The 25,585-nt window shown below is 37.9% G+C and overlaps 1 protein-coding gene and 1 non-coding gene across 2 annotated transcripts; one reads left to right on the top strand and one right to left on the bottom strand.

Annotated features, from left to right (window-relative positions):
• Positions 1-442: 442 nt before the first annotated feature.
• Positions 443-25,585, top strand: LOC117306681 (trichohyalin-like; the record flags this gene model as incomplete). The annotated part of the gene is given in 19 exon segments (XM_033791164.1): positions 443-710; positions 2,163-2,277; positions 3,453-3,626; positions 5,188-5,294; positions 6,642-6,779; positions 7,179-7,333; positions 7,792-7,822; positions 8,798-8,870; positions 9,814-9,883; positions 10,711-11,036; positions 11,401-11,472; positions 12,044-12,077; positions 12,502-12,564; positions 13,065-13,177; positions 14,397-14,463; positions 15,565-15,584; positions 16,498-16,537; positions 16,828-17,213; positions 23,997-25,585. Coding segments are annotated over 19 exon segments (3,779 nt in total), but the record flags the coding sequence as incomplete, so codon positions are not given.
• Trnan-guu lies at positions 17,979-18,051 on the bottom strand. The gene has a single exon. It is a non-coding gene; the product is annotated as a tRNA-Asn (tRNA).

Here is a 25,585-nt window from a genome sequence, read left to right on the forward strand (position 1 = left end):
AGACAACAAGAAGCAAAGCCCATCAGCTGGATCAGATTTGAGAGAGAAAACAACACTCGTTTATGAACAGCGCCCTCAATAGACATTACAAAAGTTTGAGTACAAATTTTACAGAAATGTCCCAGAGTGAATTTTCTAGTTTTAAAACGATGCCATTCTTGGGAGAAAACTGTTTCTCCTTCAGTCGTCTGAATTTTTTTTATCACGCTAACATATATACAGGACACGTGAGCAGTAATTTGATGCAAACTTTCAGCTCAAATGGATGATAATAAATGGAAGAGGGAAAAATACAAAATAAACTCAAACTGCGCAATCTACAGATTATTTTGCTCAATCCCGAGATTGAGCAAGATTGAGCAAATCCCAAGCAAATTGCTCTCGACACAAACAAACAAACGTCAAAGATGACAATTCAAAACGAGGCTGTCGCGTTCATAAGGACGCTTCTTTGAATCTAAGGGACGGATACGGGTCTTGAAATCGGCGAAATATGCTGAAATTATGAAGAAAATATTTAAAGGAAACAAACTGAAGGTAAAAGCTCCTTCTCCTAGTCCTGCTGGAGATGCAGAGTTTGCCTCCCCTGGTTATTCGCTGAAGGAGAAGGATTTACCGAAGCTGCACAAGGCGGCCTGGAATGGTGACTTGGTGAAGTTGCAGCAACTAAGCAAAAAAGGAGATGTCAACCAACTTGACAAGGAAAACAGGTTGGCCTGCAATTCAAATACAATCTTCCTGTTTTATATTGGATCATTTAGCATTGAGAAGGCTTTGCTCTGTAATACTATATTGGTGTCACGTAGTAAATAAGCATAAATCTTGCACTCAAAATGCAGTTTTTGAAGGCAGTGGACAGTGCCAGTGGATTAGTTTTTTTTGTTAAATCATGTTGTATTGTAAATGAATGTAATATTTACTGGCTGTTGTGTGTGTGGTGCTTTTAGTATTACCAAAATTAGTTAGTTTTGATAAAGCCGAAAGGAATTGGAGGAAATTTATAGTGACTTACTTGAATCCGACGACGCCATCACACAACTGGGGAGGAGACGGTGGTTCTGGTTACTGGGACAGACAGCTTAGATTAGACAAGCTTATGTAGACGCCCCCCCGACGTTCTTTAGGAATTTATCCACATGTCCCTTGAAAATGTTCACACTTGAAGCTTCAATTGCCTTTCGAGGGAGAATGTTCCAGTAGTTGACCACTCTCTGGCTAAACCAGAACTTCCTGAGGTTGAGGTTGGATCTTGATTTGTACAGTTTAAGTTGGTGACCCCTGTGCTGCACGGTTGACAAATAAAGTGTAAATAAACATTGCTTCATTATCTTTATAATCAGACCCAGTAAGCAGGTAGTAACTTACTAACTAGGCCGGGCTGTGTACTCATTTATTTTGAAATTTTGACATCTGCTGCAGTAAAAAAAAGTACAGCGTCTGATCCTGTGTTACTGCTTGGTCTGTTTCAATATTTTTTGTTTGTAAGTTCACAGTGGTGTCCTGATGATTCCTGTGTTATTTAGGCTTATAATATATTAATTATTCAACGTTCCCCGTTGGCTATCGGGAGGAGGGTTACATTATCGCAACCTTAAACATCCATATTTTAAAACTTGTTTCCGATTTGTTCTTTTTACAAGATAGGCTGAAGGTTATTGGTTACCACAATGTAACCACCTAAAAAATGTAGCATTGACCATGGGTTGCGATGCACACTGCTTTAAATTATTCAAGACTACAAATAGAAATACAATGGCTTTTCTGTCCCTTGTTCCAAAGCTTTTATTCTTGTTATTTTACTTTTACAAGTCCTGAATTCATAGGAGAAGAAGGCCTCAGCTAAGAGGACACCCCATCTGGTGAGCATGTTTCACCGATCAGCATGCAAAGGGGCAGCTAGCAGTGCTCTGCTGTCATGCTATTGCTAGCATCCCCTGGCCCGTCGGTCAACCGGCAGCTGTTACAATACATTTAAACCACATAATTGTTGCTCTTTGTCGCATCCAATTTGACCATCAGGAGGATTTAGGATTTAGGATACCGATTATCATACTAATGTACTTTTTTGTGATGTTATGTTAAGCTAATTTTTAAAGTAAGAATGGTTGTTGCTTGACTTGATACTTGTGTTGTAATGAATTGATAATATGTTTTATCTGCAGGACTGCGCTTCATTTGGCTTGTGCTCAAGGCCACAAGGAGCTTGCAGTTTTCTTGATTTCCAGTAAAGCAAAGCTGAACGTGTGTGACAATGATCAACGGTCACCTCTTATGAAGGTAATTTATGAGGAAAAAAAACCCTATAATATTAGCAAATTTGTGTTTAAATTCATCCAAGAACTACACTCAAAGAGCTTTTCAATTTCTGCGAACAAAAACTATTGGCTACTTGGTGGGATTCAAGCCCATAAGCAGATGTCTTAACTGCTAGACCTACAACTAAAGCATCACTCTTGTATCTACAACAATGTTGATGATTTCACTAAGAACTAAGATCGATCTTATCTATGCGGCCATCTAAATTGCTAAGCAAAGTGTGATTTCATGATACAAGTCGCTACGGCAATATTAATAACTCCTATTAAGATGAATCATAGTGGTTTATGAAATTGAGCCCTGGTTATATTATAAAATAGGCCTATGTGATTAGTCTATTTAGGATACTCATGGCTGTGCTTCTGTAATTAGAATTCATTTTATTGGAAGGGGTTTTCTGCTATAAAATGCCTTTTCTGTAACATCAGTTTATTTCAAAGTTTTTATTACTAGGAACATTACTCTGTGAGTGCAGGCCTGAAACTTCACAGAGGCAACTACCTCCATGCCTCGAGTTATTGTTTTGGTGCTCTTTTAAATCTTGCAGCAGAAATCTTTCTCATCCTCATGCAGGTGCCTTTTAGTTTTACAAAGGATTAGTATACAATACAATACAATACAATGGGTTTTTATATAGCGCCATTTCATTTAGACCACAGCGCTTTAAACAAACAATAGCAATGCAGATAATACAACAAATGAACAATAAAGCAGTAAACAGACACTAAGGAAAAAGATGTTTTTTAAGTGCTTTCCTGAAAATAGTAAAACACACCTCCATGAGGGAAAGAAAACTGCCTTTAAACTGCCTTGCCCTTATTTCAATTTCAATTTCAATTTCAATTCACTTTTTGATCCACAATGGGAAAATCATTTCGGCCTTTTATAAAATCAATTGATTATTATCTACCATAAAACAGACAAAAACACTACAAGCCACAAAGTCTATAAAAGTATATATTATATGAAAAGCTGAATTTTAAAAGATTGATTTTACAAAATTATTACAGAAAATCTAATAAAAATATAAAATAATTCACATGACAAGAAGAATGAAGCATCTGGTCTGTTAGTGTAATGCATTAGTGTAATACATTATTTTATTTTTCACTTAAATGTTATTATTATTCATGAAGGGTGCCCAAGGCAACCATATCCGATGTGTGGAGACACTTCTCAAAAACAATGCTGACCCTAACCTAGTGGATAAGGATGGAAACACGGCCCTTCACCTTGGTGCCCATGGGGGCTTTGTAGATGTGGTTCTCCTTCTGTTGAAAGGTGGAGCCATGGTCAATGCTCCAAATAAAGTGAGTATATTAAAAATACCAGCTCGGTACAAGTAGGATTTGAATATTTAAAGGCAGTGGACACTATTGGTAATTGTCAAAGACTAGCCTTCACAGTTGGTGTATCTCAACATATATGCCATCGAAGTTGCGACATAATAATGAAAGAAAAATAATCCTTGTCACACGAAGTTGTGTGCGTTTAGATGGTTGATTTCGAGACCTCAAGTTCTAAACTTGAGGTCACAAAATCTAATTCGTGGGAAATGACTTCTTTCTCTAAAACTATGGCACTTCAGAGGGAGCCCTTTCTCACAATGTTTTATACCATCAACCTCTCCCCATTATTCGTCACCAAGAAAGGTTTTATGGCAATAATTGTTTTGAGTAATTACCAATAGTGTCCAATGCCTTTAAATGATGAGAGTTATGGGATGTGGTCCAGTAAGTGAGGTTTGCACTTGTGAAAAAAACCTCTCCAATATGAGCTACAATTCATAGACCATGTAGTCTGCGATACCATGACCAACACCAGAACCAAGCTCTAGTGTTTCTGATCAGCATTGTGTGGGTTCGAGTCCTGTGCCCAATTTTACGGAGCTACTTAGGCACAAAATTATGCTTACGCAAAAAAAGTCATGCTTAGTAAATTCAGATTACCGGCCAAGACTCCACTCAATTGTTATGCTAAGTAAACAACAGTTAACTACCAGTCACAAGCAATGTATATGTCACGAAATTTTGTCCAGTAACATGTGTAAAATAAGCAAGCTATTTTCAGGCTTAAGCAGTTTTTTGCTTAAGCAGCTCTATGAAATGGTCTTGACACCTGTGTCCCTAAGCAAGAAACTGAACCATTGTTGCTGAGTCTTCCTGATGGGACGTAAGGCTGTATGTCTCGTGTGTTGTGAAAGCATGAAAAAGAACCCAGTGCACTGATCGCAAAAGAGAAGAGGTTCGCTCAGGTGTGCCTGGTTTTATTGGCTTCACATTGCGCCAGCATCACCTTGTAAACCAGTACATGGTGTTATGTTAAGGTAGGTCTCGTACTTAAGAGTGTAGCTCTGCATACATGTACCTTGCAGGAAACAATATTGAGCTCTCTAAAACGTCCATCGGGTGTGACAAAGGCTTTAATATGAACTACTTATTATTGTAACCACATGTTTACAAAAGGGCCACAGAGACATCCTGAAGGCACAATATGGACTCGGCTCAATGGGAAGGAATAGACCGATCCACTAAGCTCCGCCCCAGTGCTTATTGACCAATCACAACGCAACGAAGGTCCGACGAATAAGGTCCGACATGCGTGCGCGTATCTTGGCGCGCGCGGCAGAGTTGTGCAGAAAGGCATTTGAGAGCCCCACGTGTTCTTGCCCACCCTCGCGTCGTGGGCGGAGCCTACTGGAACGGTCTATTGTAGAAGCATTCGCTTTATGGAGATCCACACTCTCTCACTTTGGGACTTCATGGTAAATGCACTATATATATAAGAACCCTCTAGTCATTCTTAATATTATGTAAACTTTTAAAGGAAAGATCGTTAGTCAACCAACTTGTTGTATATTAAATGTTCTAGAATGGCAGCACGTCCCTCCATCTGTGCACAGATGCCAAGCAAGATGTAATGGTTGAGGTTTTATTGGACAACGATGCTGACGTCAATGCAACTGATAACACTAACAGGTAAAATCATTCATTCCCAAACTCTTGTTTTCAATGAAACAACACGCATTTCAAACAACTTGTAAAGCTTCTTCCAAAAAAGTGGTTTCATTTTTGAGGAAACAGCTGATAATAAGTATTTTTTTAAAGCACTTTTGGTTGTAAGATTGGACTGTTCCCTGAATTCTAGATCAGATTTTTTTTAACCACTACATCCCGGGTGTGCCCTGTGTCAAGATGTCGGCCCAATGGTGTTCTTATTTGCTCTGCCATGACACAACACTAATGTTATAATTACCGCTTCCCAGGTTGTATCGTAATTTTGGTGTGATCCCTGGCTACACGGCAGTTAACAGTTGTATGGCTTCTGACTGGCACCCCCGAACAAAGATATTGACAAAATAGGGACACCGCCAATATGGGGCTAGATAGCTCAGTTGGTAGAGCGCCGGCACGTTATCCGGAGGTCGTTGGTTCAAATCCCACTCTAGTCAATTCTTTGTTCAACCCCCAAAATAATTGCATGAAGAATATTGATTGCTATCTAAGTACTGCAGGCAATACTTTATATGACTTTACTTTAGTTTACTTTACTTTATATTCCACATAATCAGGACAATACATAAATAAGGGAATAAAAGGGTAGCGACGAGTTCTTAAACAGCGAGGGCCTTTATCGCACGGCAACGACCCTGCAAGGTTTTAAACAGCAGTTTAAGAACGAGTCACTACTCTTTTATTCCCATTCATAAATGCCTTGTTGGATTGTTGTGACCGAGACGACAGTTTTCGGATCCGTTTGTGTGCGCAGTCTTGGTGCAAGATGTTTCTCGTTTCCCTTTCACATAGCGCGGCCAGCTCACCGGCAGCACCCGCATCGGCCGTAACGAGAAACATCTTCCACCAAGACTAGCGCGTAGTATCCGAAAACAATCGGTTATAAACAGAGCTCCAGCTGGTCATTAGCAGCCGTTTAAACACCCCCTTGTGACGCGCTCTCCACCAATAGGAATAGTGAAACTGTCTGAGGTATTTATGAACATGAAATAACAGAAGAGATGGTTTCATTTAGTACTAGTTTTAACCATAACGGTAAGTAATACTTTAACCATCAACATAGATGTGGAACGGGGTCTTTAGAATGCAAAGCTTGTTAAGTAGAGGCCCCCTGTTATATTTATAACAAAGATTACAAAAATACAGATGCGACTTGGTTGGGATTCGAACCCACCACCTTGTCATACATCAGTGTACATGTAATAGTAAAATCAAAGTAACTGATCTTGTTGCAGTTAATACATCAATCAAAAAAGGTGCTTTGTTTTGTCAGAGACACTGACTTAATTTTTCTTTCTCTTCCATGCTTAGGACTGCCCTGATGCTAGCTTCTCAATCAGACCAGATTGGACTGGTCAAGTTACTGTTGGATCGTAAAGCAGATACTGAAATCAAGGACAGTAAAGGATGGACGGCCAACGATCACGCAATCATGGGAGGATTCCATGGGTAATGTTTATTTACTCACTTGGTATACTTAATACATTTTAGGTTTTGCTATAGAAATGGCAGGGCTTTGTGCTTGTGTTTTTGTGTGACTGCTGCGATCAAAAGCTCGATAAGAACTGGATCAAGCACTGGTGTAAACGCGACACCAGATCTTGATCTGTGGTCGTGATAAAAGTGCTGGATCTCAATCCACTTTTCTGGATGGAGTGTAAATGCAGTGTATGTTGTGGTCCAGCAGAACCTTCTGTTGGTCCACTGGATTGCTGGTGTGTGCCTTCAGGACCCTACCTTCGTGCCTAGAACTCACTCGTCTTTTGAGACTTTCCCTTAGTAAAGTAAGATGCTTCAAGACATTTTTCAAAGGTTGCCTCCTTATAAGTGTCCATTTGTTCACGACAGATGCTCCCATCTCATAGATGAGTTCAACTCCAACAGACGCCCTAGAGCAGCCGTTGTGAGACCAGGCTCTAGTATGTTTGGCTCTACAGCTGGATCTGAAGGAATTGGACTTGGATTCAGTCTTGGAGGTGGCGGTGGTGCTGCTGATGAATATGGTATGTAAAGGGTCGATAAAGAAGATGATAGCTTTGTGCATGTCGTGATACATGGTTTGGAAATGATGGAAGTTCTTTTGAAAGTTTGTTTTCATAGAAAATGTTTGTTTCTAAATACCCTAATAAAGAACAGGCATGCAAATCTTCCTACCTTATTCAGAATTCCAATTTGTTTGCCCTTTGAAAAACCAGACATATTATGATTCAAAAGCCTGAATATCCATTTTAATTCACCTTGTGTACATGTGGTTTGCCCTTGTACTTGATGAAATGTCTGTATTGTTTTTCAAGGAACGAAATCATGCCTGTGATGAAGGATGTAGTTTAGTTGGAGTGAATAGAAATGTACAGATAGAACATGTACATGTATGTCAAATTGGGTGATCATTTTACATTTAAATACTGAAAAATCTGGTGAGATGCTTTTGACAAACATTTTTCTCTCTCTTTTATGACAGATGATGAAGAGGATGACATATCTGTTGGAAAGTAAGTTTATTTTTACAATTTATGTTTCATAACTATTTTCAGTCGGATTTCATAGAGCTGCTTAAGCATACAAAATAGCCAAGCCAAAACAATTATGCTTACCAGAATATGGTTTGTGACTGTGACTGATATCCTGCTAAATTTTTCTCAGCAGAGAATTGTTAAACCATATTTTCTGCTTTAAAACAGAGCTATGAAATCAGTCCAGGTGCGCCTTGAACACCCAGCAGGGTGGATATGTGCGCATTACAAGTCTTATTATTATTATTATTATTATTTAGGTGATTGTAATAAATGAGAAGACTTTAAAACCTAAGACTAAGAGGCTTTTTTTCTGGTGCAGTCACCAGAGTGTGGGTTTGAATCCCGGTCGTGACACTTTCGTCCTTGGGCAAGATACTTTACTATAATATGCTTCTCTTCACCCAGGGGTATAAATGGGTACCTACGAGGGTAGAGGTTGATATTGTGTATGAAAAAGCCACAAGCGCCTTACAGGCAGCTCAGGGCTGTATACCCCCCTAGGGAGCTGAGAAACATTAAAAAGGGATTGGCCCTATGACCAAGGCACTAATGTAAAGCGCATTGATACGGTTATTGTGAAACGCGCTATATACAAATTTGTTATTATTATTTGTTGGCAATCCAGCCATAGCCATATAGACATGGCTGAAGCCGCCAATGCCCTAGAGTGGTCACACACTCATGCAATTCTTGTACATGGAAGCAGTCCCAATACACGTAAAATCAGAACATTGGCATTGGCTCATTTCAGAATGCACAGCGCACTTGCATGGCACCTATCCTATCCAGCATTTTGGGAGCAAAGTTTTACACAAAGCATTTGACTCCCAAAATGCCAGAAACGGTAGACCTGCATTGTGTGGAGGTTCGTTGCAAGGGGGGTCAGTATCTAAGAACCAAGTTACTGTTATTATAATAAGATTAATGCTGAATAATTATGATTATTTAAAGGGACTCATTTGGCGACGATTCATGGGGAGCTTCGGCATCTGAGGCGGATGAACCAGTAAAACCAAAGCCCAAGGTTAGTCACAATGAAAAGCACTGAATAAATAGTATACAAATATTGACTGCTTTTACTCATGCTATTATGGCTCCCGAGGTGATCCCCGGAGCGTTCTATTTTCTCGAGGCGAAACTCCGGGGATCACCGAGGGAGTCATAGTTTTAACCAAAGCATGAGTAAAAGCAGTCAATATTTGTTTTATAACACCCCAAATATTTCTAAACATTGTACTATTAAGTTACATACCTGAATGCTACTATCCACGGACGACGTGAATGCAGCTTTTACTGTGCTGAATGTACATGTAGTGTCATGTAGTCCGAAACGATTACAGACTATTAATTTATCATCCGTGTACACGTAACGGACGTCTTGGTACTGCACGCCGTGTGATAGTCGTCGGACTATCACACGGCAAACGAGGCACTATCACACCACAAACAATGCACTATCACATGGCCGCCGTTTCTAGTAAAACTAAGACATATCATGTGACGCGCTCTAAACCAATGAAAAGGCAGAATATCTGTAAGGGGTATAATAATGTATCATAATCACTGAGTTGGGTGCCACTGCCAGATGATGCAAGGACTGGCATGAAGAGAATCCTGTGTTTGTAAGTGTGACATAGTTCTACTGAAGCGACACTTCACACAAACTGGCCTCAATGATTACAAAAAGCCTGTAGGGAATGTATATGTAAAGATATGTTTTTTTTTGCTTGCCTTCCACAATGGCGCACAAAATCTCAAGAAAAGGAAACTTTGTTTGGAAAACTACGCACAAACTTTATGCCAGCTGAACTTACAAATGTAGCCAAAATCCTGTGCGATCTAATGTAGGATAAATAAGATGATGTAATGAGCTCATCTGCACACTGGTTGCTCAGCATGCGGGCAATTGCCCAGGTTCAATTCAAGTCATGAGTTACATTATTGATGCTGTCGACTTTTGTTTTCAGGTGTCTAAGGCAGTGAAACTGAGCAAGTTTGTGGTGGAATCCGACAATGAATCTATTCTAAGCTTTGATGGTAAGATTTGTTTACGGTTACAGATTTATTAACCAACCAAGGTAGAGTCACAACATAGTAAGCTTGTTACACATTACACAAATTTTCCAGGAAATTCTTGATTTGCATTAAGATTATTATTAGCCTTACGACGAGTTTGTCAGTATTACCAGAGTGATTTGCATAGTGACAGCTATCCAATTTGCTTAGCAATTATGCTTGATTCGCAGTTAAGATCAATCCAACTCTTTGTGAAATCAGCCCCCCCTAGTAAATGCATTGTTATGTGAAGTGTGTGCATGGTCAGAACTCCAATAAGTGGTATTACATGATATTTCTACTGCCACCGTGCATAGGATTTCATTTATTATTTTATTTTATTTATTTGTTTCATTTTAAATCTTTAGACATATACACAGTGATTACAAGTTGGACAGTGGCTGTCAAGGTTATACAAAAGTATAACAACTGTCATCTTGAGATGTATACAACCACACCCCTGCCTACGATACAAATTTCAAAGGAGATTGCACGCATACGCTATTAAAATCACACCACAGTATACCTTAAAACAAAATCATAGATAGTGAACTGTACTGCCAGCATTCATGGGAGGATCTATGGATGAAATGAATGATGGAAAAAGTTGTGCAAATTGTTTTGTTTATTTGGAGGGAGGAATTCAGATTCTTCTTTGGTTCCTTTTGAGATTACACATTTGACTTTTAATTATTTTATTTTATCTTGACAATGATAATGTGATGAAAATGTTTCAAAAATAGCATTCTTTATTCAAAATACGAATAATACTCAAAACATTCAACATGGTTACCTTGCATTGTCCTCAGCATCCCAAAGATCAACAGCCTCCAAGTCCCGCATTCCTCGAGCAGTCTCCAAGGACAGCCTTGCCAGTGCAAGCAGCGCCCGCTCTTCAGCTCGGACCAACCAAGACAGCAGCAAGATCCCACGCAAGTCTAAACTGGGTGATCCCACTCCTGACACCAAATTGACTCCAGCTAAACAGGCTAAGGTCAGAGGTCACTCTGTTAGTGAGACTGATCCATGGGATTCTCCCACCCCAACACCCAGAGATAGTGCCCCTCCTGTTAATAGCTATACACCCAGAGGGCCTCCACTCTCAGCAAGGAGCAGCGTCATTTCTGTTGGAGAGGTAAAATCACAATTCACTTTTTCAAATATTTCAAAGTTGAGAAAAGTTTTTTTTTCACCTCGGCTATTTTCCTGCATTTGTGAACCTTCTTTTACCTGGAAAACATCCATGAAAATTCGAGTTTTTAATGTAGTTTGTTCAAAAGATGTCCACTTTTTTGTTTTAATTTGTTTAAAGTACAAATGCTTGCTCATACACGAGTACAATTTGAAAAGCTTTTAAAACAGTCTCCAGAAAGATTTAAAAATACTTTAAAGTTTAAACAACTTTAAGCTGAAGTTTTTCTAATGGGTGATCTAGTTAATTTTTCGATAAAATTATGATGTCTATTGTACATCAAATATTTGTTTTGTTCATGTTGCAGAGTGGCAGTGAATGGGACGATGACGATGTGTTAGGTGCTCTTGAAGGAATTCCATCGCAAAAAATGCCAAATGTAAGTATTTTAAGGAGACTCAGCATTTAAATATGACGGGCCTTTGTAGAGAGCGTTCCTTTTGGTACCATTGGTAAGATCTTCTTGGAAGAAGTGTCAGCTCTGAAAAGAACCGGTTGGTTTGTTATCAGAGAGAAAGACACGAACGACTTACACTTCATGTATTTTAGCTGTTGCTTAAAGGCAGGGTATACTTTTGGTGATTGTCAAAGACCAGTCTTCTCACTTGGTGTATCCAAACATATGCATAAAATAACACGCCTGTGACAATCTGGGGCTCAATTGGTCATTGAAGGTGCAAAACAAATATTTATAGACAAAGCACCTTTTTGTTGCATTGTATTGTGTACTTTCAAATGCCTGAGAAAGGGTCAGGTTTTCTGAAACTGCATTGCTTCAAAGAGTGTCATTTCTAACAATGTGTTATAATACCGACAGCTCTCCAGTGCTCTTTACCAATTAAATCTTTACGGTCATTATATTTTGGAGCAATTAACAAGGTATACTTCCCCCTCAACAGCAAATTGGACAAATATAATTTATTGTTTTGTTCTCTATTTGTTTTGATCAGATATCAGAAGAGAAGAATGACCATCAGATAACAGGTAAGCAGAAATATATAGATTCCAACTTTGTTAGTCGGAAATACAATCTTCCGAGGTTTTAGAATTTACCAAATGAGTATTCACAATTACACTGTCCATCTAACCCTTTACAACTAGTCTCCCAGCCCTCTTATCAAATATTCATTTCAACTGACCTCGCAGAACCTTGTCCCATGGGCAGTGCTTCATATCACATGCTATTTTTTCTTGACACTGAGAGCTAATTAACAATAGTAATGTTGACTAGCTCCTGGAAGTGACTTTTATGCAAATAGATAAATCTAGGGGTCATGATTGAACTAGGCATGCTGTACAAATCACCGGGATTAGGTTGTACAGTATGTTATCACAATGTTCCACACATACCTATGTTCTGTTAAGTTGTTTGTATTCTTAATTTGATATATGTTTTTGTGTTCATCAGCCAAGCGTAATGGTGAGGTAGAGAAACGCCCACTTAGCTCACAGGACAAGCAGCAAAGGAAAGGTAGACTATCAGGGCTGGAAAATGGGTTAAGAAGGGGCAAGATCATTTGAAAAGGACGCTTTGATTGTAGGGGGAACCAGGCCAAATCAGGGCACTGTTTACTACTGAATTTTATTCTTAAGGTGCCCTCTAAAGCACAGTATTCTATGGGCCATATACGCAGAATTCCTTGGGAAGTACAGCCATGAAATTTTGCCATGTGGTAACAAAGACAGTGTCCTGCAAGGCCTGAAATATTTGGCTTTTCCGGGCACTTTTGCCGGAAAAGCATGTTTTTTGCTCTGATTTAAGTACAATTTCTTTTTTTTCCCAAATCCCATAGATTTTGTGCACAGATTGCCATAAAAAACCTTGGACATTCATTAAACTTGGCATACACTACCATATAGAGATTTAGTGTTTTGAAGAGTTATGTCATTATGATGTCATCATCTGTCATGTGACGCCACACAAAATGAGCACTTTCTGAATTCATATATCAATTTCTTCTTAAATCTTAGATGTTCTGAATAAACTCGGGATGAGTGACGTGGAGGATGATGAAGAGGATTCCAGTCTTCATTTTACTGATTCAGAAGTCAAGAAAGACTCCACCGTCAAACGAGGTCTCCAGGTAGGTCTGCTTGCTCATTATCAATATTATAACTTGCCTTAACTTAACTTAACTTAAAGGCAGTGGACACTATCGGTGATTACTCAAAATAATTATCGGCATAAAACCTCACTTGGTAACAAGTAATGGGGAGAGGTTGATAGTATAAAACATTGTGAGAAATGGCTCCCTCTGAAGTGACGTAGTTTTCGAGAAAGAAGTAATTTTCCTCAAATTTGATTTTGAGACCTCAAGTTTAGAATTTGAGGTCTCGAAATCAAGCATCTGAAAGCACACAACTTCGTGTGACAAGGGTGTTTTTTCTTTCATAGTTATCTCGCAACTCCGATGACCAATCGAGCTCAAATTATCACAGGTTTGTTATTTAATGCATATGTTGAGATACACCAAGTGAGAAGACTGGATTTTGACAATTACCAATAGTGTCCATTGTCTTTAACTTAACTTAAATGCATTTATAAAGCGCTTTATTTATTTAATAACATTATTATTATTATTGATAAGCCCAGCTTATCCTGTTCCCGTTCCCGCCTTCATGCACCATTGAGCCAAGCCCACCTACCAATTGATCCCTTCAGCATCTAGCAACAGAGTCACGCATTCCTCTGAAGATGATTAGAGCATACTGATCAAAACTATTTGTTTGCAATCCACTGGTTCTTCTCTGAACCACCACAACTTAACAAGAGATTTATGCACAAGGTGTCTCAGCAAACCTCATTTGATTATCATAAAAATCTGATTTTATAATGAAATTAAATGAGTGAAAATAGAGATTTAAGATGCGTAAGAGATAATATAAAAAATTTAAATACAGATTTTAAACCAGTGCAAAACTAAGAACATACACTTGAAGGCATAATGTAAATAAATTTCACGGGAAAATAGAAGGAAAAATGTGAGATGTGAGAGTGTTTAACAAGGAACTTGGATAACGTATGAAGGTTGGCAAAGTGTTATTTTATATCTAAGATTCATACTGTCAGAGATTTTCAACTTAAAGACCCACTATTACATCTTTTTGTGTTGCACGATTTCAAAAGGGGTTCTGATGGTTGCTTTTTTAATAAAGAAAGCACATAATAGCAAGGATAGCCTTATGTGAACTGTTGCGCTCACAATAAACTTGCTGCCAGTAATCTTTGATTTTGTATTTCTCTTGTTCGTAGTGCTTTGAATTTATCTTTGGTTGATCTTTTCTTTTAAATTTTCTTTCCAGAACCCAATCATCAAAGCTAATAGTAACCCTTTGTCCTCCAAAGAACCGGAAGGGAACGAAGAGGAAGGTATGTTTCTCATTTATTTTGTAAGGAACTTAAGTAAGACCTCTGCTTCGGTTTGCTTTCATCCAGCACATGAAGTACATACAGATGACTTTATGTAAGAAGTGGTGATGGTCTTGCGTTTCAACCCTGACACTGGTTGTCTTAAGGGCTGGTAAACCTTTTTAAACATTAGAAGATAAGAAGATTGGAATGTTTTATTAGCCAATGATTAAAAACAATCACGGGAATTTGAAGTGTTGGTCTCACATCATAAAAAAAAACTATAGATATCCTCAAATACAAAACAATAAATATAAAAACATATCATGAGAAAGACTCCTTTAGGCTCAGAATGTAAGGCCATTATTACTTCTCGCATTTACACCACATATCTTTTTGGTTTGTAAGTAGTTGGCAAAAGCTTCTTTTTTAAAATTGACTGTCTTCAAAAGTTATTATAAAAAAAATTAAAAAAGGAGTTTTAAACCACAAAATGTGAGCGCAAAACTCATTTGAATGATATCAGTATAAGTGTAGAAGCCAATAGTCAAGCTTTATAGTTATTTTCAATTTTCAAGTAGTTCCTACTTATTTTTCATATACAAAAAGAAACTTCACCCCAAACCAACTGCGGTTATGCGCAACTGAAAAGTACATTCTAGTTACTTTTGTGACAACAAAACGATATCATCTACATACTCTTCTGTCATCTTAAACATGTATATATGGCTTCTGACTGGTACCCACAAACAAAGATAATGAAAACTAAATAGGGAGACAGGGGTCAACATAGGGCTGGATGGCTCATTTGGTAGAGCACTGGTCTGTTAATCTGAAGGTTGGTGGTTCAAATCCTTTATAGTAAACTTTTCTTTGGCCGAACCCCAAACCATTTAAAAACACTTATTAAATGTATTTTCCATCAGTTGCTAATATTCAGTAAGGTTAGTGGCGCACAACTCGTTCAACAAATGTTTTTTTATTATCTAGATCGCTAAAATAGGAAAACACTGCTGGTGTCATCTTTAAAACACTGTTTTTGTACTTCTAAAAGATTTAAAATTTGTTTAATTGCTTTCCTTATTGATTGGCAACCTTCTTTTTTCCTCTGCATGCAAACAGACTCAGACTGGGACTCTGACGTAAGTTTTCACCATTTCCTTTCTTAAATTTGTTGTATGTTATTGTTTGTTTTCTTAACCTTTTCTCGCTTCATCTAACATTTAATGTATTTTTGTTTAGTTGAGTGCATAGGTGAGTGGAAAATCAAACACATTATGCTGCTGGAAAAACATAGAAATATTTAAACCAAAATGGTTTCGCTTTCTAATTCTTTAGAATTCCACTTGTTAGACACACTTTTCCAATGCAAATAAAAGTAATGTAAGTCATGCTGAACACTTATTTTGAGCTTGGCTTAATTTTATAGAGCTTTTAGCGCAACAAGTAGCGATGCACAAAATAAATCTGTGTACCAGAAGAAGGTTACCAGCCAAAATGCAGTATCCCTCTTACCTTCTGTGACTGGTTTCCTGGTTATTTGTACTTTACAGCAGAACATTATTACAAAAGGAGTTTTCAGGAATTTTTTTTTTATATTGTTTGTATTTTTAATGTGAATGATGATTAAAGTTGCCTGGCTCAGTTTTTGCCTGAATAATATTTTAAAAATACTGTGACCCAAATTTTGACAACAAAATGGACCTTGCATTTTTTTAATGATGTTCAAAAAAAATGTTCAGGAAAATTTGCAAAATGTTGCTTAAAGTGGCTACAGTTTGAACTTCTTAAGAGCAAGATGTCTCAGTCTATAGTAAAAAGTCTTTTTGTACTCATCTCATTAAAGGCAGTGGACACCATTGGTAATTGTCAAAGACTAGCCTTCACAGGAGGTGTATCTCAACATATGCATAAAATAACAAACCTGTGAAAATTTGAGCTTAATTTTTCGTCGAATGTGAGGTGAGAGACTTCAAATGGTTTTCTCACCTTTCAAAATCACTTTGAAGTGTTGATTTAAAATGATTTATTTGGTGCTTACTTTGACAATTTCAGGATGACCTTCTTCCATCCAATACGTCAAACCACACTGGAGGTAAGATGAATATTCAATAAATAAAAATATATAATATATTTATCTTAATTTATTATTTTTTTCCTTCCAACACTATATGTAAAACCAGTAATTTGTTTCTTTTAACTGTAAATTAAATGTTTTTATATTATCATGCCTGAGCAACTAATGCGACTAGTGTCAAAGTAGCGACTATCTGCTATGTCCAGATGCGAGTGCGGCTTTTCAACTACCCATTGACAACTAAAAATTAATAGTTACAAAGTCAAAGTTGAATTCATAAACCTACTATATCTTTCTTTTATATTTAGATGTTGCAGCTAAGAAGCCTGTTGACTTAAGAATCCAAACCAACTCAGATAGCCTAGCCTCCAAGACCAAACCGACCCCATCATCAGCGGTTATATCTTCACCACGCTCCCCTGTTCCAGGCGTCTCACCCCGAATCGAGAGGAAATTACCATCACTCCCAAATCAGGAGAATAAAGAACAGGCAAGAGGGCTGTCTGGAAGGTCAGGGGAGAGCCCTAAGATTGATACAGGAACAACGGAGGAGGATGAACCCGAGGGTGAGGAGGAGGAAGAAGGAGGAGATGGGGAGGAGGGGGAGGAGGAGGAAGATGATGATTGGGATTCTGAAGATGATGATGTTGAAGAGGAGAGTGAATGGGAGAAGGCAAGGAAGTTGCAGCGAAGGGTGAGTCTAATCTTTTGTTTTAGTCGGTTTTTATCTTACAGGCAAAGTATACCTTTTGTTTTTGGAACCATTTGATAGTTTTGATCCCTTTTGAATGAAGATTTCTTTTCAAAGGGTAGCGCTTTTTGAGATATCGCCGAAAATCTGGAGCAAATTTGTCCATGCAGGAAGAATAACCCATAGTTGTATTACACAATCTTAGAATCGATACTGCAGTGGGGCATACAAACTTGCTTGTTTGTACATAGACACATTACTTCAAAGTGAAATAATTTATACTAAAAAATATATACTGTTTTATACCAAAGTGCTGTAGTATTCTATTATAACCAATAGTTTGTATTGCATACAAATGATTACCAAATGTATACCTTCCCAGTAAAATTAACATAGAAAAGTTCAAAGATGTTCACTTTACTTACATTTTAGAAAGAGTCTTTGCAATGCGGGAATATTTGTGTTTGAAATGTTTTAGTTTTGAGGAATGAGTCAAGCAATTAATTTTGATTTTGTGATTCCAAAATCTATTGTATGAAAACATTATAAGCAGTGATGTTTTGATGTGACCATGAACGTTCAACTAAATAAAATGGATACAGCAAATGACTGATCCAAACAGCATTGTTTTACACCACAATATTTATGCAAGTCATTCGGTAAAGATCAGAGACATTTGGTCCTGTTTAATTAATTTGTTTACCTGTACTGGTACTAATATTGGGGTGGCAATATTTTTCAGATGATTTTTGGGGTTGAACAAAGAATTGACTAGAGTGGGATTCGAACCAACGACCTCCGGATTAACGTGCCGGCGCTCTACCAACTGAGCTATCTAGCCCTATGTTGGCGGTGTCCCTATTTTGTCAGTATCATTGTTCGGGGGTGCCAGTCAGATGCCATACAACCGTTAACTGCCGTATAGCCAGGGATCACACCCAAATTGCGATACAACCTGGGAAGCGGCAGCCAGGGGATCACCTTAAGGGGATGCGACTTTTTGTTTCAGATATCAATATAAACCAATATTTTTCATTTACAAAGCTTTTCAAAGCCAGAGTTTAGTCTAAAATGTTGTAACTCATTTTTAGGATCTTATTAGTACTTCAACTGATAAACTGCAGAATCTCAGGTTTCAAGCTGTCAGGATGTTGTGCCAAAATGTTGCACTAATTTTGTGTTCATAGGAGAATGTTATATTGAGAATCAAATATTAACGATACAGTTTGTGATATATGTGTAGGCATGAACAGTCATTTAACTTCAACTGTCTGTTACATATTGCTTATTGCTTTAGTAGACCTTAATGGTAGCCAGGTTAATTTAGCTCTTGACCTCTGGTTATTTGTCTATAGTGTCTAGTAAAAGAGGGACTCCAATGACAAGTTCATTTTTGTAATGCATTAATTTTCCAATAGTAAGTCCTCTTGAAAATGGGAAAAAGTCTTACTTTCAAATGATGTATATCATTTTATGTTACATTCTGTTAGAGTGAGATTTAAAAAATAACATCATTGAACAGCAAATGCAACTGGGTCTGTACATTTCCAAGGAAAATGTTGTGCCTGTTAAAAGGTCAAATTCAAAGCAGTTTTAACTGAATATTATTTAAGTTCTCTGTACAAAAATGTACAGACCATGTATGAAGTGTGACGTCATCAAACCTTTTTTGGGATTTTAACAAAAATATTACACTCTGGTATTTTACACCACGCTCTTGTGAGGTTAGAGAATTGTCGTTTATTTCTTGGTTTCATTTAAAGGACTCTATCTATTTGAAAGTGAGTGGATCACAAAACTGAATTTAACCTTGGAGCCCCTCAAAATGAATGATAAACTGCTTCCACCAAAGAGGCCTACACTAGAAACTGGAAAATATGCATGTGAATCGACAAATAATGCCGAAATGGAAAAAAAGCGGACAAGTATACAATTTCACAAAGCACTAAGATTCGTTTTTACTTTTAGGATGGGTGGTTTGCCACAGTGATTTGTGTTGTGACCCTGCCCAGCCACTCTAACCCTCCCCTGTACACAACGCTACACTTGCAGCATTTTATTGCAGCAACCCGCTAGTGTATCTCAAGTCTGATGTTTTACATAGGGAATAGAGGCTAGAGGCAATCACCTCTATACCCAGGCTGGCCATGACCTTGGTTGTCCCTTGAAACAGTATAATCCTAATACTACTCATGCCTGCATGAAGTCCAGGCTCCATGTTTTTTGTTTTTCACATGTGGCATTACAGGTTACATCTATAGTCTTTTCCCCAAACAAATCTACTGACTGCAGATTGGCTTTTGTTAAATAGTTGCCACCTACCCGTTTTATTCTCATCTCTTCTCTGATGCATTTTTAAGGAGATTAATTTAAAATACTAATTATGGTTTTCTCAAGAGATGGGGATGGACCCAATGATTGCTTCTTGTAATGCATTAGTAACTTGTCAATAGAACAGCTTTAAGGTGACTCGTACAATGGTTTGTAATCATTGTTGTTGTAATGATATGAATTGAGGCTGATGGACTTGTGTGTGGGGAGCGTGATTGGACAATAGCTTGAAGTCAATGGACTGCCAGTCCAGTACTTGACAAGCTAATTTCAATATGGAAAAAACCCCAACATCATAAAGACTGTTTTTCGTATAAAGTGTTCAGAGCACCATTTCACATAATACTAAGATTAATCTTTAGGTTTATAGTTGTCAGTATTGCCATTCATAGGCTAGTGATAATTTGTATACATCATACTGTGCTTAAAGGCAGTGAACACTTTCGGTAATTACTCAAAATAATTATTAGCATAAAACCTTTCTTGGTAACGAGTAATGGGGAGAGGTTGATAGTATAAAACATTGGGAGAAACAGCTCCCTCGTAGTTTTTGAGAAAGAAGTAATTTTCCACAAATTTGATTTTGAGACCTCAGATTTAATTTGAGGTCTCGAAATCAAGCATCTGAAAGCACACAACTCTGTGTGACAAGGGTGTTTTTTTTCTTTCATTATTATTTCGCAACTTCGAAGACCGATTGAGCTCAAATTTTCACAGGTTTGTTATTTTATGCATGTTGAGATACACCAACTGTGAAGGCTAGTCTTTGAAAATTACCAATCGTGCAATGTCTTTAAATGAGACTGACGCAATCTATAGCTAATATCGATCTTAACTCTTTGTGAAATAGAGCTCAGATATTCTACAGCAAATTTCTGTGTGTTGTGCAATGCATACGTAGAAGAACCTAGTTACACTTACTGCTGAGTTTTAGTGGCTGCTGATAGCACCGAAGCACCTTATAAACCATGCTACATGAGTGGGTCTCACAATTTTCAAAAGCTTCAAAAACAAAAAAGAATAATTTAAGCCATTTTAAGACACCTTAAGAAAACACGTGTCGTTGCAAACAATTCAACAATTCTTTAAATGTAGTTGCTCATCAATATGGATGACCAAGTTGAAATAAAACCAAGTAAATATGCAAAAACCAGATTCAATTTTTATACCAAGAACATTGTAGAGAAACCATTATCTTTTAGAAATGAAATAAACCTTCCAAGCTTCACCTAAGCTATAGGCAAATTATAGATCATTTTGTTAAGTAAGGGTAGCGTGTTCCAATTTAATTTTTCACACAATATATTTTATTCATTAATTGGCCATGACGGCATGCCTCCCACAGCCACAAACCGTCACCCTTATTTATTGGTACTGTCTAATATTGATTCGCTTGGCTAGTCACCACTGGCATAGTGGAGCTGAGATGGCCATTGTCGTCTCACATTAAACCGGAGCGAGCAATTCCATCAAGGCCAAGTGCTCTAGAAAGCTTGGTGTACATCTACGTGGAGTATGTTCATTGCATCCTTTTATTGTGATGTGCCTTTGTTTTGTGTGTGATGATTTGTTGGTGCTTTTGAGCTGTGGATTGGTTGGTATGATAATGTTTTTATGACTACGTTCGTAAAACTTGTTTTGGAATAGCGAGATGGAGGCTTTGTTGCTGTACTTGTCTGGAGAACAATTCATTCAAAGGAATTTTTTGTAACTGGGAGAGAATGCAATTGGTGTAAGTATCTTTTTATGTACCTGTGGAATGAGTTTATCTAGACGCTTGTATTTTGATTTGAGTGATGGTTTGATGGGTAATGTCAGGTAATTTTAAAAGAGAAAATAGTTTTTTATTTGATCAACCATGATATAAAAAACCTGTGAAAAATTTGGGCTTATTCTGTGGTGTGAGTCAGGAGAAAATAGAAAAAAACTCATGCACAATTTTCAGCAAATAAACTCATTTCCTTAACTTTGTGACAATCGACATTAGCTGTTGCATTACACATTGGAGTAAGGTTTTCAAATACATGTTTCTCAGATGAAAATATTTTACAGAGAAAATGGTTCTAGTATGAACTTCATAACAAGCTTTCAGACTAAATTTAAACAATTGAATTCTTATCAATCCTGTATTATATAACTTCAAGTCATGCATCCCTTGTATTTTTTAAATTGCCAGCCAAAAGTAGTCATTACAGTAGTATCTCACTTTTTTCCTGGTAAGGGTGTTTTTTCCTGATGAGCTTGATTTGATGGCAGGGGTTGTGGGTTCAAATCCCAGTTGAATGGATTTATCTTTTGAGGGGCTCAGAGACCGTTCTTATCTCACATTAGTGTAGAGTAAAAACTAAAATAGTATACAAATATTGAGTGGGTCAGAGTGGAATGGGAGGAATATTATCACAAGGTAAAATTTGGACTGTTTCATTTCAAGAGGCGAAGCCGAGTGAAATGGAACAGTCCAAATTTTACCGAGCTATAATATTCCTTCCATTCCATGAATTAAAAACACTCAATATTTGTTTTATATAACAAATCCTTGTCATTTGATGTATTTTAAAAGTATAACATTATGAAAAATCACACAAATTACTGACAATCGAAAATCATATAGCGCCGCGTAGCAGCAACAATGCACAAATCGGATCACAACCTTTTGCACAGGTGCTCTTTTGTTTTAGCAGCGGCGCAGCGGCGCTGTACTGCTCAAAAACATTGGGAACAAGGATGATCCTAACTGTTGAATGGGAACTGCTATTCCCCATGGGTGAATAGGTCTTTTTGATCGCCGGTGGGGATGGGAGTAATAGTGAATGTCACGTGAAGTAAGTTCCACCAATCAAATGACAAGGATCTGTATGTCAGTTATATAATATCCTTTATCCAGGCCGGCAGAGTCAATCGCCTCTGTTGTCCCTCTGGTCATTGCCTTGGTGCTCCTTGAAATGAAATGTTCCAATAGAAAGCTACAATTTCTACATAGAGGTGCACTTTATAAGGAGAAAATGCCTTGGTGCCCTTGCTCTTTCAAAAACGAAGTATCAAACATGTTTATCCCGTATGCATGTATTACATCTATCGATTGTTGATGCTCACAATAATTATCAATTTAAAAATCATTGCACTGTTATCATATTATGTTTAAGTATATATTTCTAAGAATTTTAACAATTGGCACTAAACAATCTTTGAGTAACAAGAATTTTAAATGGTCATTACAATGACGTGATACCTAATGAATTTTGTTTTTGTGGCATTGTGTTAAATTTTAAGAATGAGCTACTTGGTGAAAAATGACAGCTGAACTTAAGATTCTTCAGAATAAATACAAATATTTACATGGTTTAGTAGAAGTACATTTTGCATTTTTTTGTCAGAGCACAGTTAGGCTTTACTGATCAGGTGGTTGCTATGCAATTTAGCTTAAACAAATAATATAGTGTTTTTTTGCCTATTGTCAGTGACTGGTTTCTAGGTTATTCTTGCGTAGCAAAATTTTTGTTTTGGTAAACAGCTTCATGAAATTTGGTCCTGGCCTTCGCACTCCTTAAGATTAGCGGACATGGTACACGTTTGGTAATTGTCAAAGACCAGTCTTTTTACTTGGTGTATTCCAACATACATGTAAGCATAAAATAACAAGCCTGTGAAAACTTGGGCTCAATCGGTCATCGAAGTTGCGAGAAAATGATGAAACAAAAACACCCTTGTTAGACGAATTTGTGTGCTTTCAGATAGGAATAAAAGACTTCTAGCTAGAAGTATTTTATTATTTTAGTGAGAAAATGCTTCTTTCTCAAAAACTACGTTACTTCAGAGGGAGTCGTTTTCCACAATGTTTTATACTATCAAGTGCTCTCCAATGCTCGTTACCAAGTCAGTTGTTAAGTTAATATTTGTTTTAAGTAATTACCAAACGTGTACCTTCCCTATACAAAAGTTATTTTAGTTTATAATTTATTATATTTTGAAATAAAAATTATGAAAGACTAGCATCGTTCACTTACCGGTTAAGCACCACTATGTCCAATCTGTATGCGCTTCTGACTTCAAGTGGTCACTTCAATGATTAAGTCATATCACCTTTACTCACGCCATCTTACCTATACAGCCCAGAAAGGAACATTTAATACCTGCATTGTCGTACCAATTAAATAAATTCCTGTGCAAAAATGATCCTAAGTAGCCTTGCACTTTACATGAATAGACCAGTGTCAGATGATTTAGTGTTCGTGTAATTAAACAGCAGGAACAGGTGTTGGACCACCTGCCCCAAAGGAAGCATTGGTCTTTTGTTAGACACATATTCTTTAGACAATTTAGGATGTGCCAGGACCTGTCACCTGTCTTTGTATTTTTTTGTCGATGTGAGGGCTAATAGGTCTGAGATGGATTAGTTGGAAAATGTCATTAGGACGAGGATGATTAAATTTGTTTTGTGTATGTTTTTCATCGTAGGCAAGTGTTCATGAGGAGTTAAAGCAGGCCGAGAAAACAGAGGCTCAGCGGCAGAAACTGTGGGAGGCTGAAGAGGCAGAACGCGAAAAGCAAAGGAAGATTGAAGTTGAAGCAGAGCTACGAAGGGAACAGGAAGAAATAGAGAAGGAGCGACGAGAGAGAGAAGAGGCGGAGAAAGAAGACAGAGAGAGGGAGGAACGAGAGAGGAAGGAAAGAGAACGTAAGGAGGAGGAGCAACGTGAGGAGGAAAGGAAGAAACATGAGGCTTTGAAGCAAGAGGCTGAGCGACTAAAGGCTGAGCAGCGAGAAAGGGAAGAAGCAGAACAGAGGCGAAGGGATGAAGAGAAGAGAGCTGATGATGAGAGAAAACATAAAATAGAAGAAGAACGTTTGGAGAGGAAGAAACAGGAGAAGATGGAGGAAGAAAAGAGACTAAGGGCAAACAGGGAGCTTGAGGCAGAAGAACAGAGGCTAGAAGAGGAACTTAGGAAGGAGATGGCGGAGATGAAGACTGTGGAAGAAAAGAATGAAGCAGAGCGACTGTTTCTTGAGAGAGAGCGAAAACGACTTGAGGAGGAAAGGCAGAAGGAGGAGATGAGAAGAGATGAAGAAAAGAGGCTTCTGGAAACGGAGATGAGATGTGAGCAGGAGAGGATTGAGGAGGAGAGAGTTAAGTTACAGGATGAGAGGCGTGCTCAGGAAAAACGTCTTGAAGATGAAAGGAGAAAGGTTGAAGATGAAAGGAAAAAAGTTGAAGATGCCCAGAAAAATGCGGAGACTGCCCAGAAAAAGGTTGAAGATGTCCAGAAATTGGAGAAGCAGAATCTTGAGAGAGAAATGAAGAGGCAAGCAGAAGAAATGAAACAAAAATTAGAAAAACAGGAAGAGGAATTGAAACAGAAGTTAAAAAGACAGGAAGAAGAAAGAAAGAAAATTGAAAAAGATAAAGATGAGCTCAATACCTTGCGGCGAAAGCAAGAAGAAACACGGCTTAAAATGGATGAGGAGAGAAGGCGAGAAGAAGATAAAAGAAAATGGGAAGAAGACAGCCTGAGGAAGAAAGAAGAACATCTTGAAAACGAACGGAAGAAGATAGAGGAAGAAACCAAGAAACGACAGAGAGAATTGCTACAAGGGATATCATCTCAGAATGAAACAGAGAAGAAACAATTTGAAGATGAACTACGGCGTCTGGACGAAGAACGGGAACGAAGAGAGGATGAATTCGAAGAAGAAAAAATGAAGCAAACGGCAGAGAAGACATCTCTTCAGAGAGAAATTGAGAGGCTCAAGGAAGACAGGTTGAAGTTAGAGGCTAAGCAGCAAGAGGCAGAAAAGCAGAGACAGTTGATGGAGTCTCAACGTGAGGAAGAAGTCTTGAGAATGACGCAAGAGCTGACGCGAGAGAAAGAACAGCGGAAAGCCGAGAAACTACGTCTTGAGAAAGAAAATGAGGAAATAGAACGCAAGAGGAGAGAGATTGAAGCCATGAAACGCGATGCAGAGAAGAAGGAATCTGAGAGGTATCTTCAAAGATATCAGAAGTCCATTGAGAAGAGGCTTCAGGATGAGGATGGGAGCGATGTCCA

Source organism: Asterias rubens, unplaced genomic scaffold (assembly GCF_902459465.1).
Source record: "Asterias rubens unplaced genomic scaffold, eAstRub1.3, whole genome shotgun sequence".
In the NCBI taxonomy this organism is placed as follows: Eukaryota; Metazoa; Echinodermata; class Asteroidea; order Forcipulatida; family Asteriidae; genus Asterias; species Asterias rubens.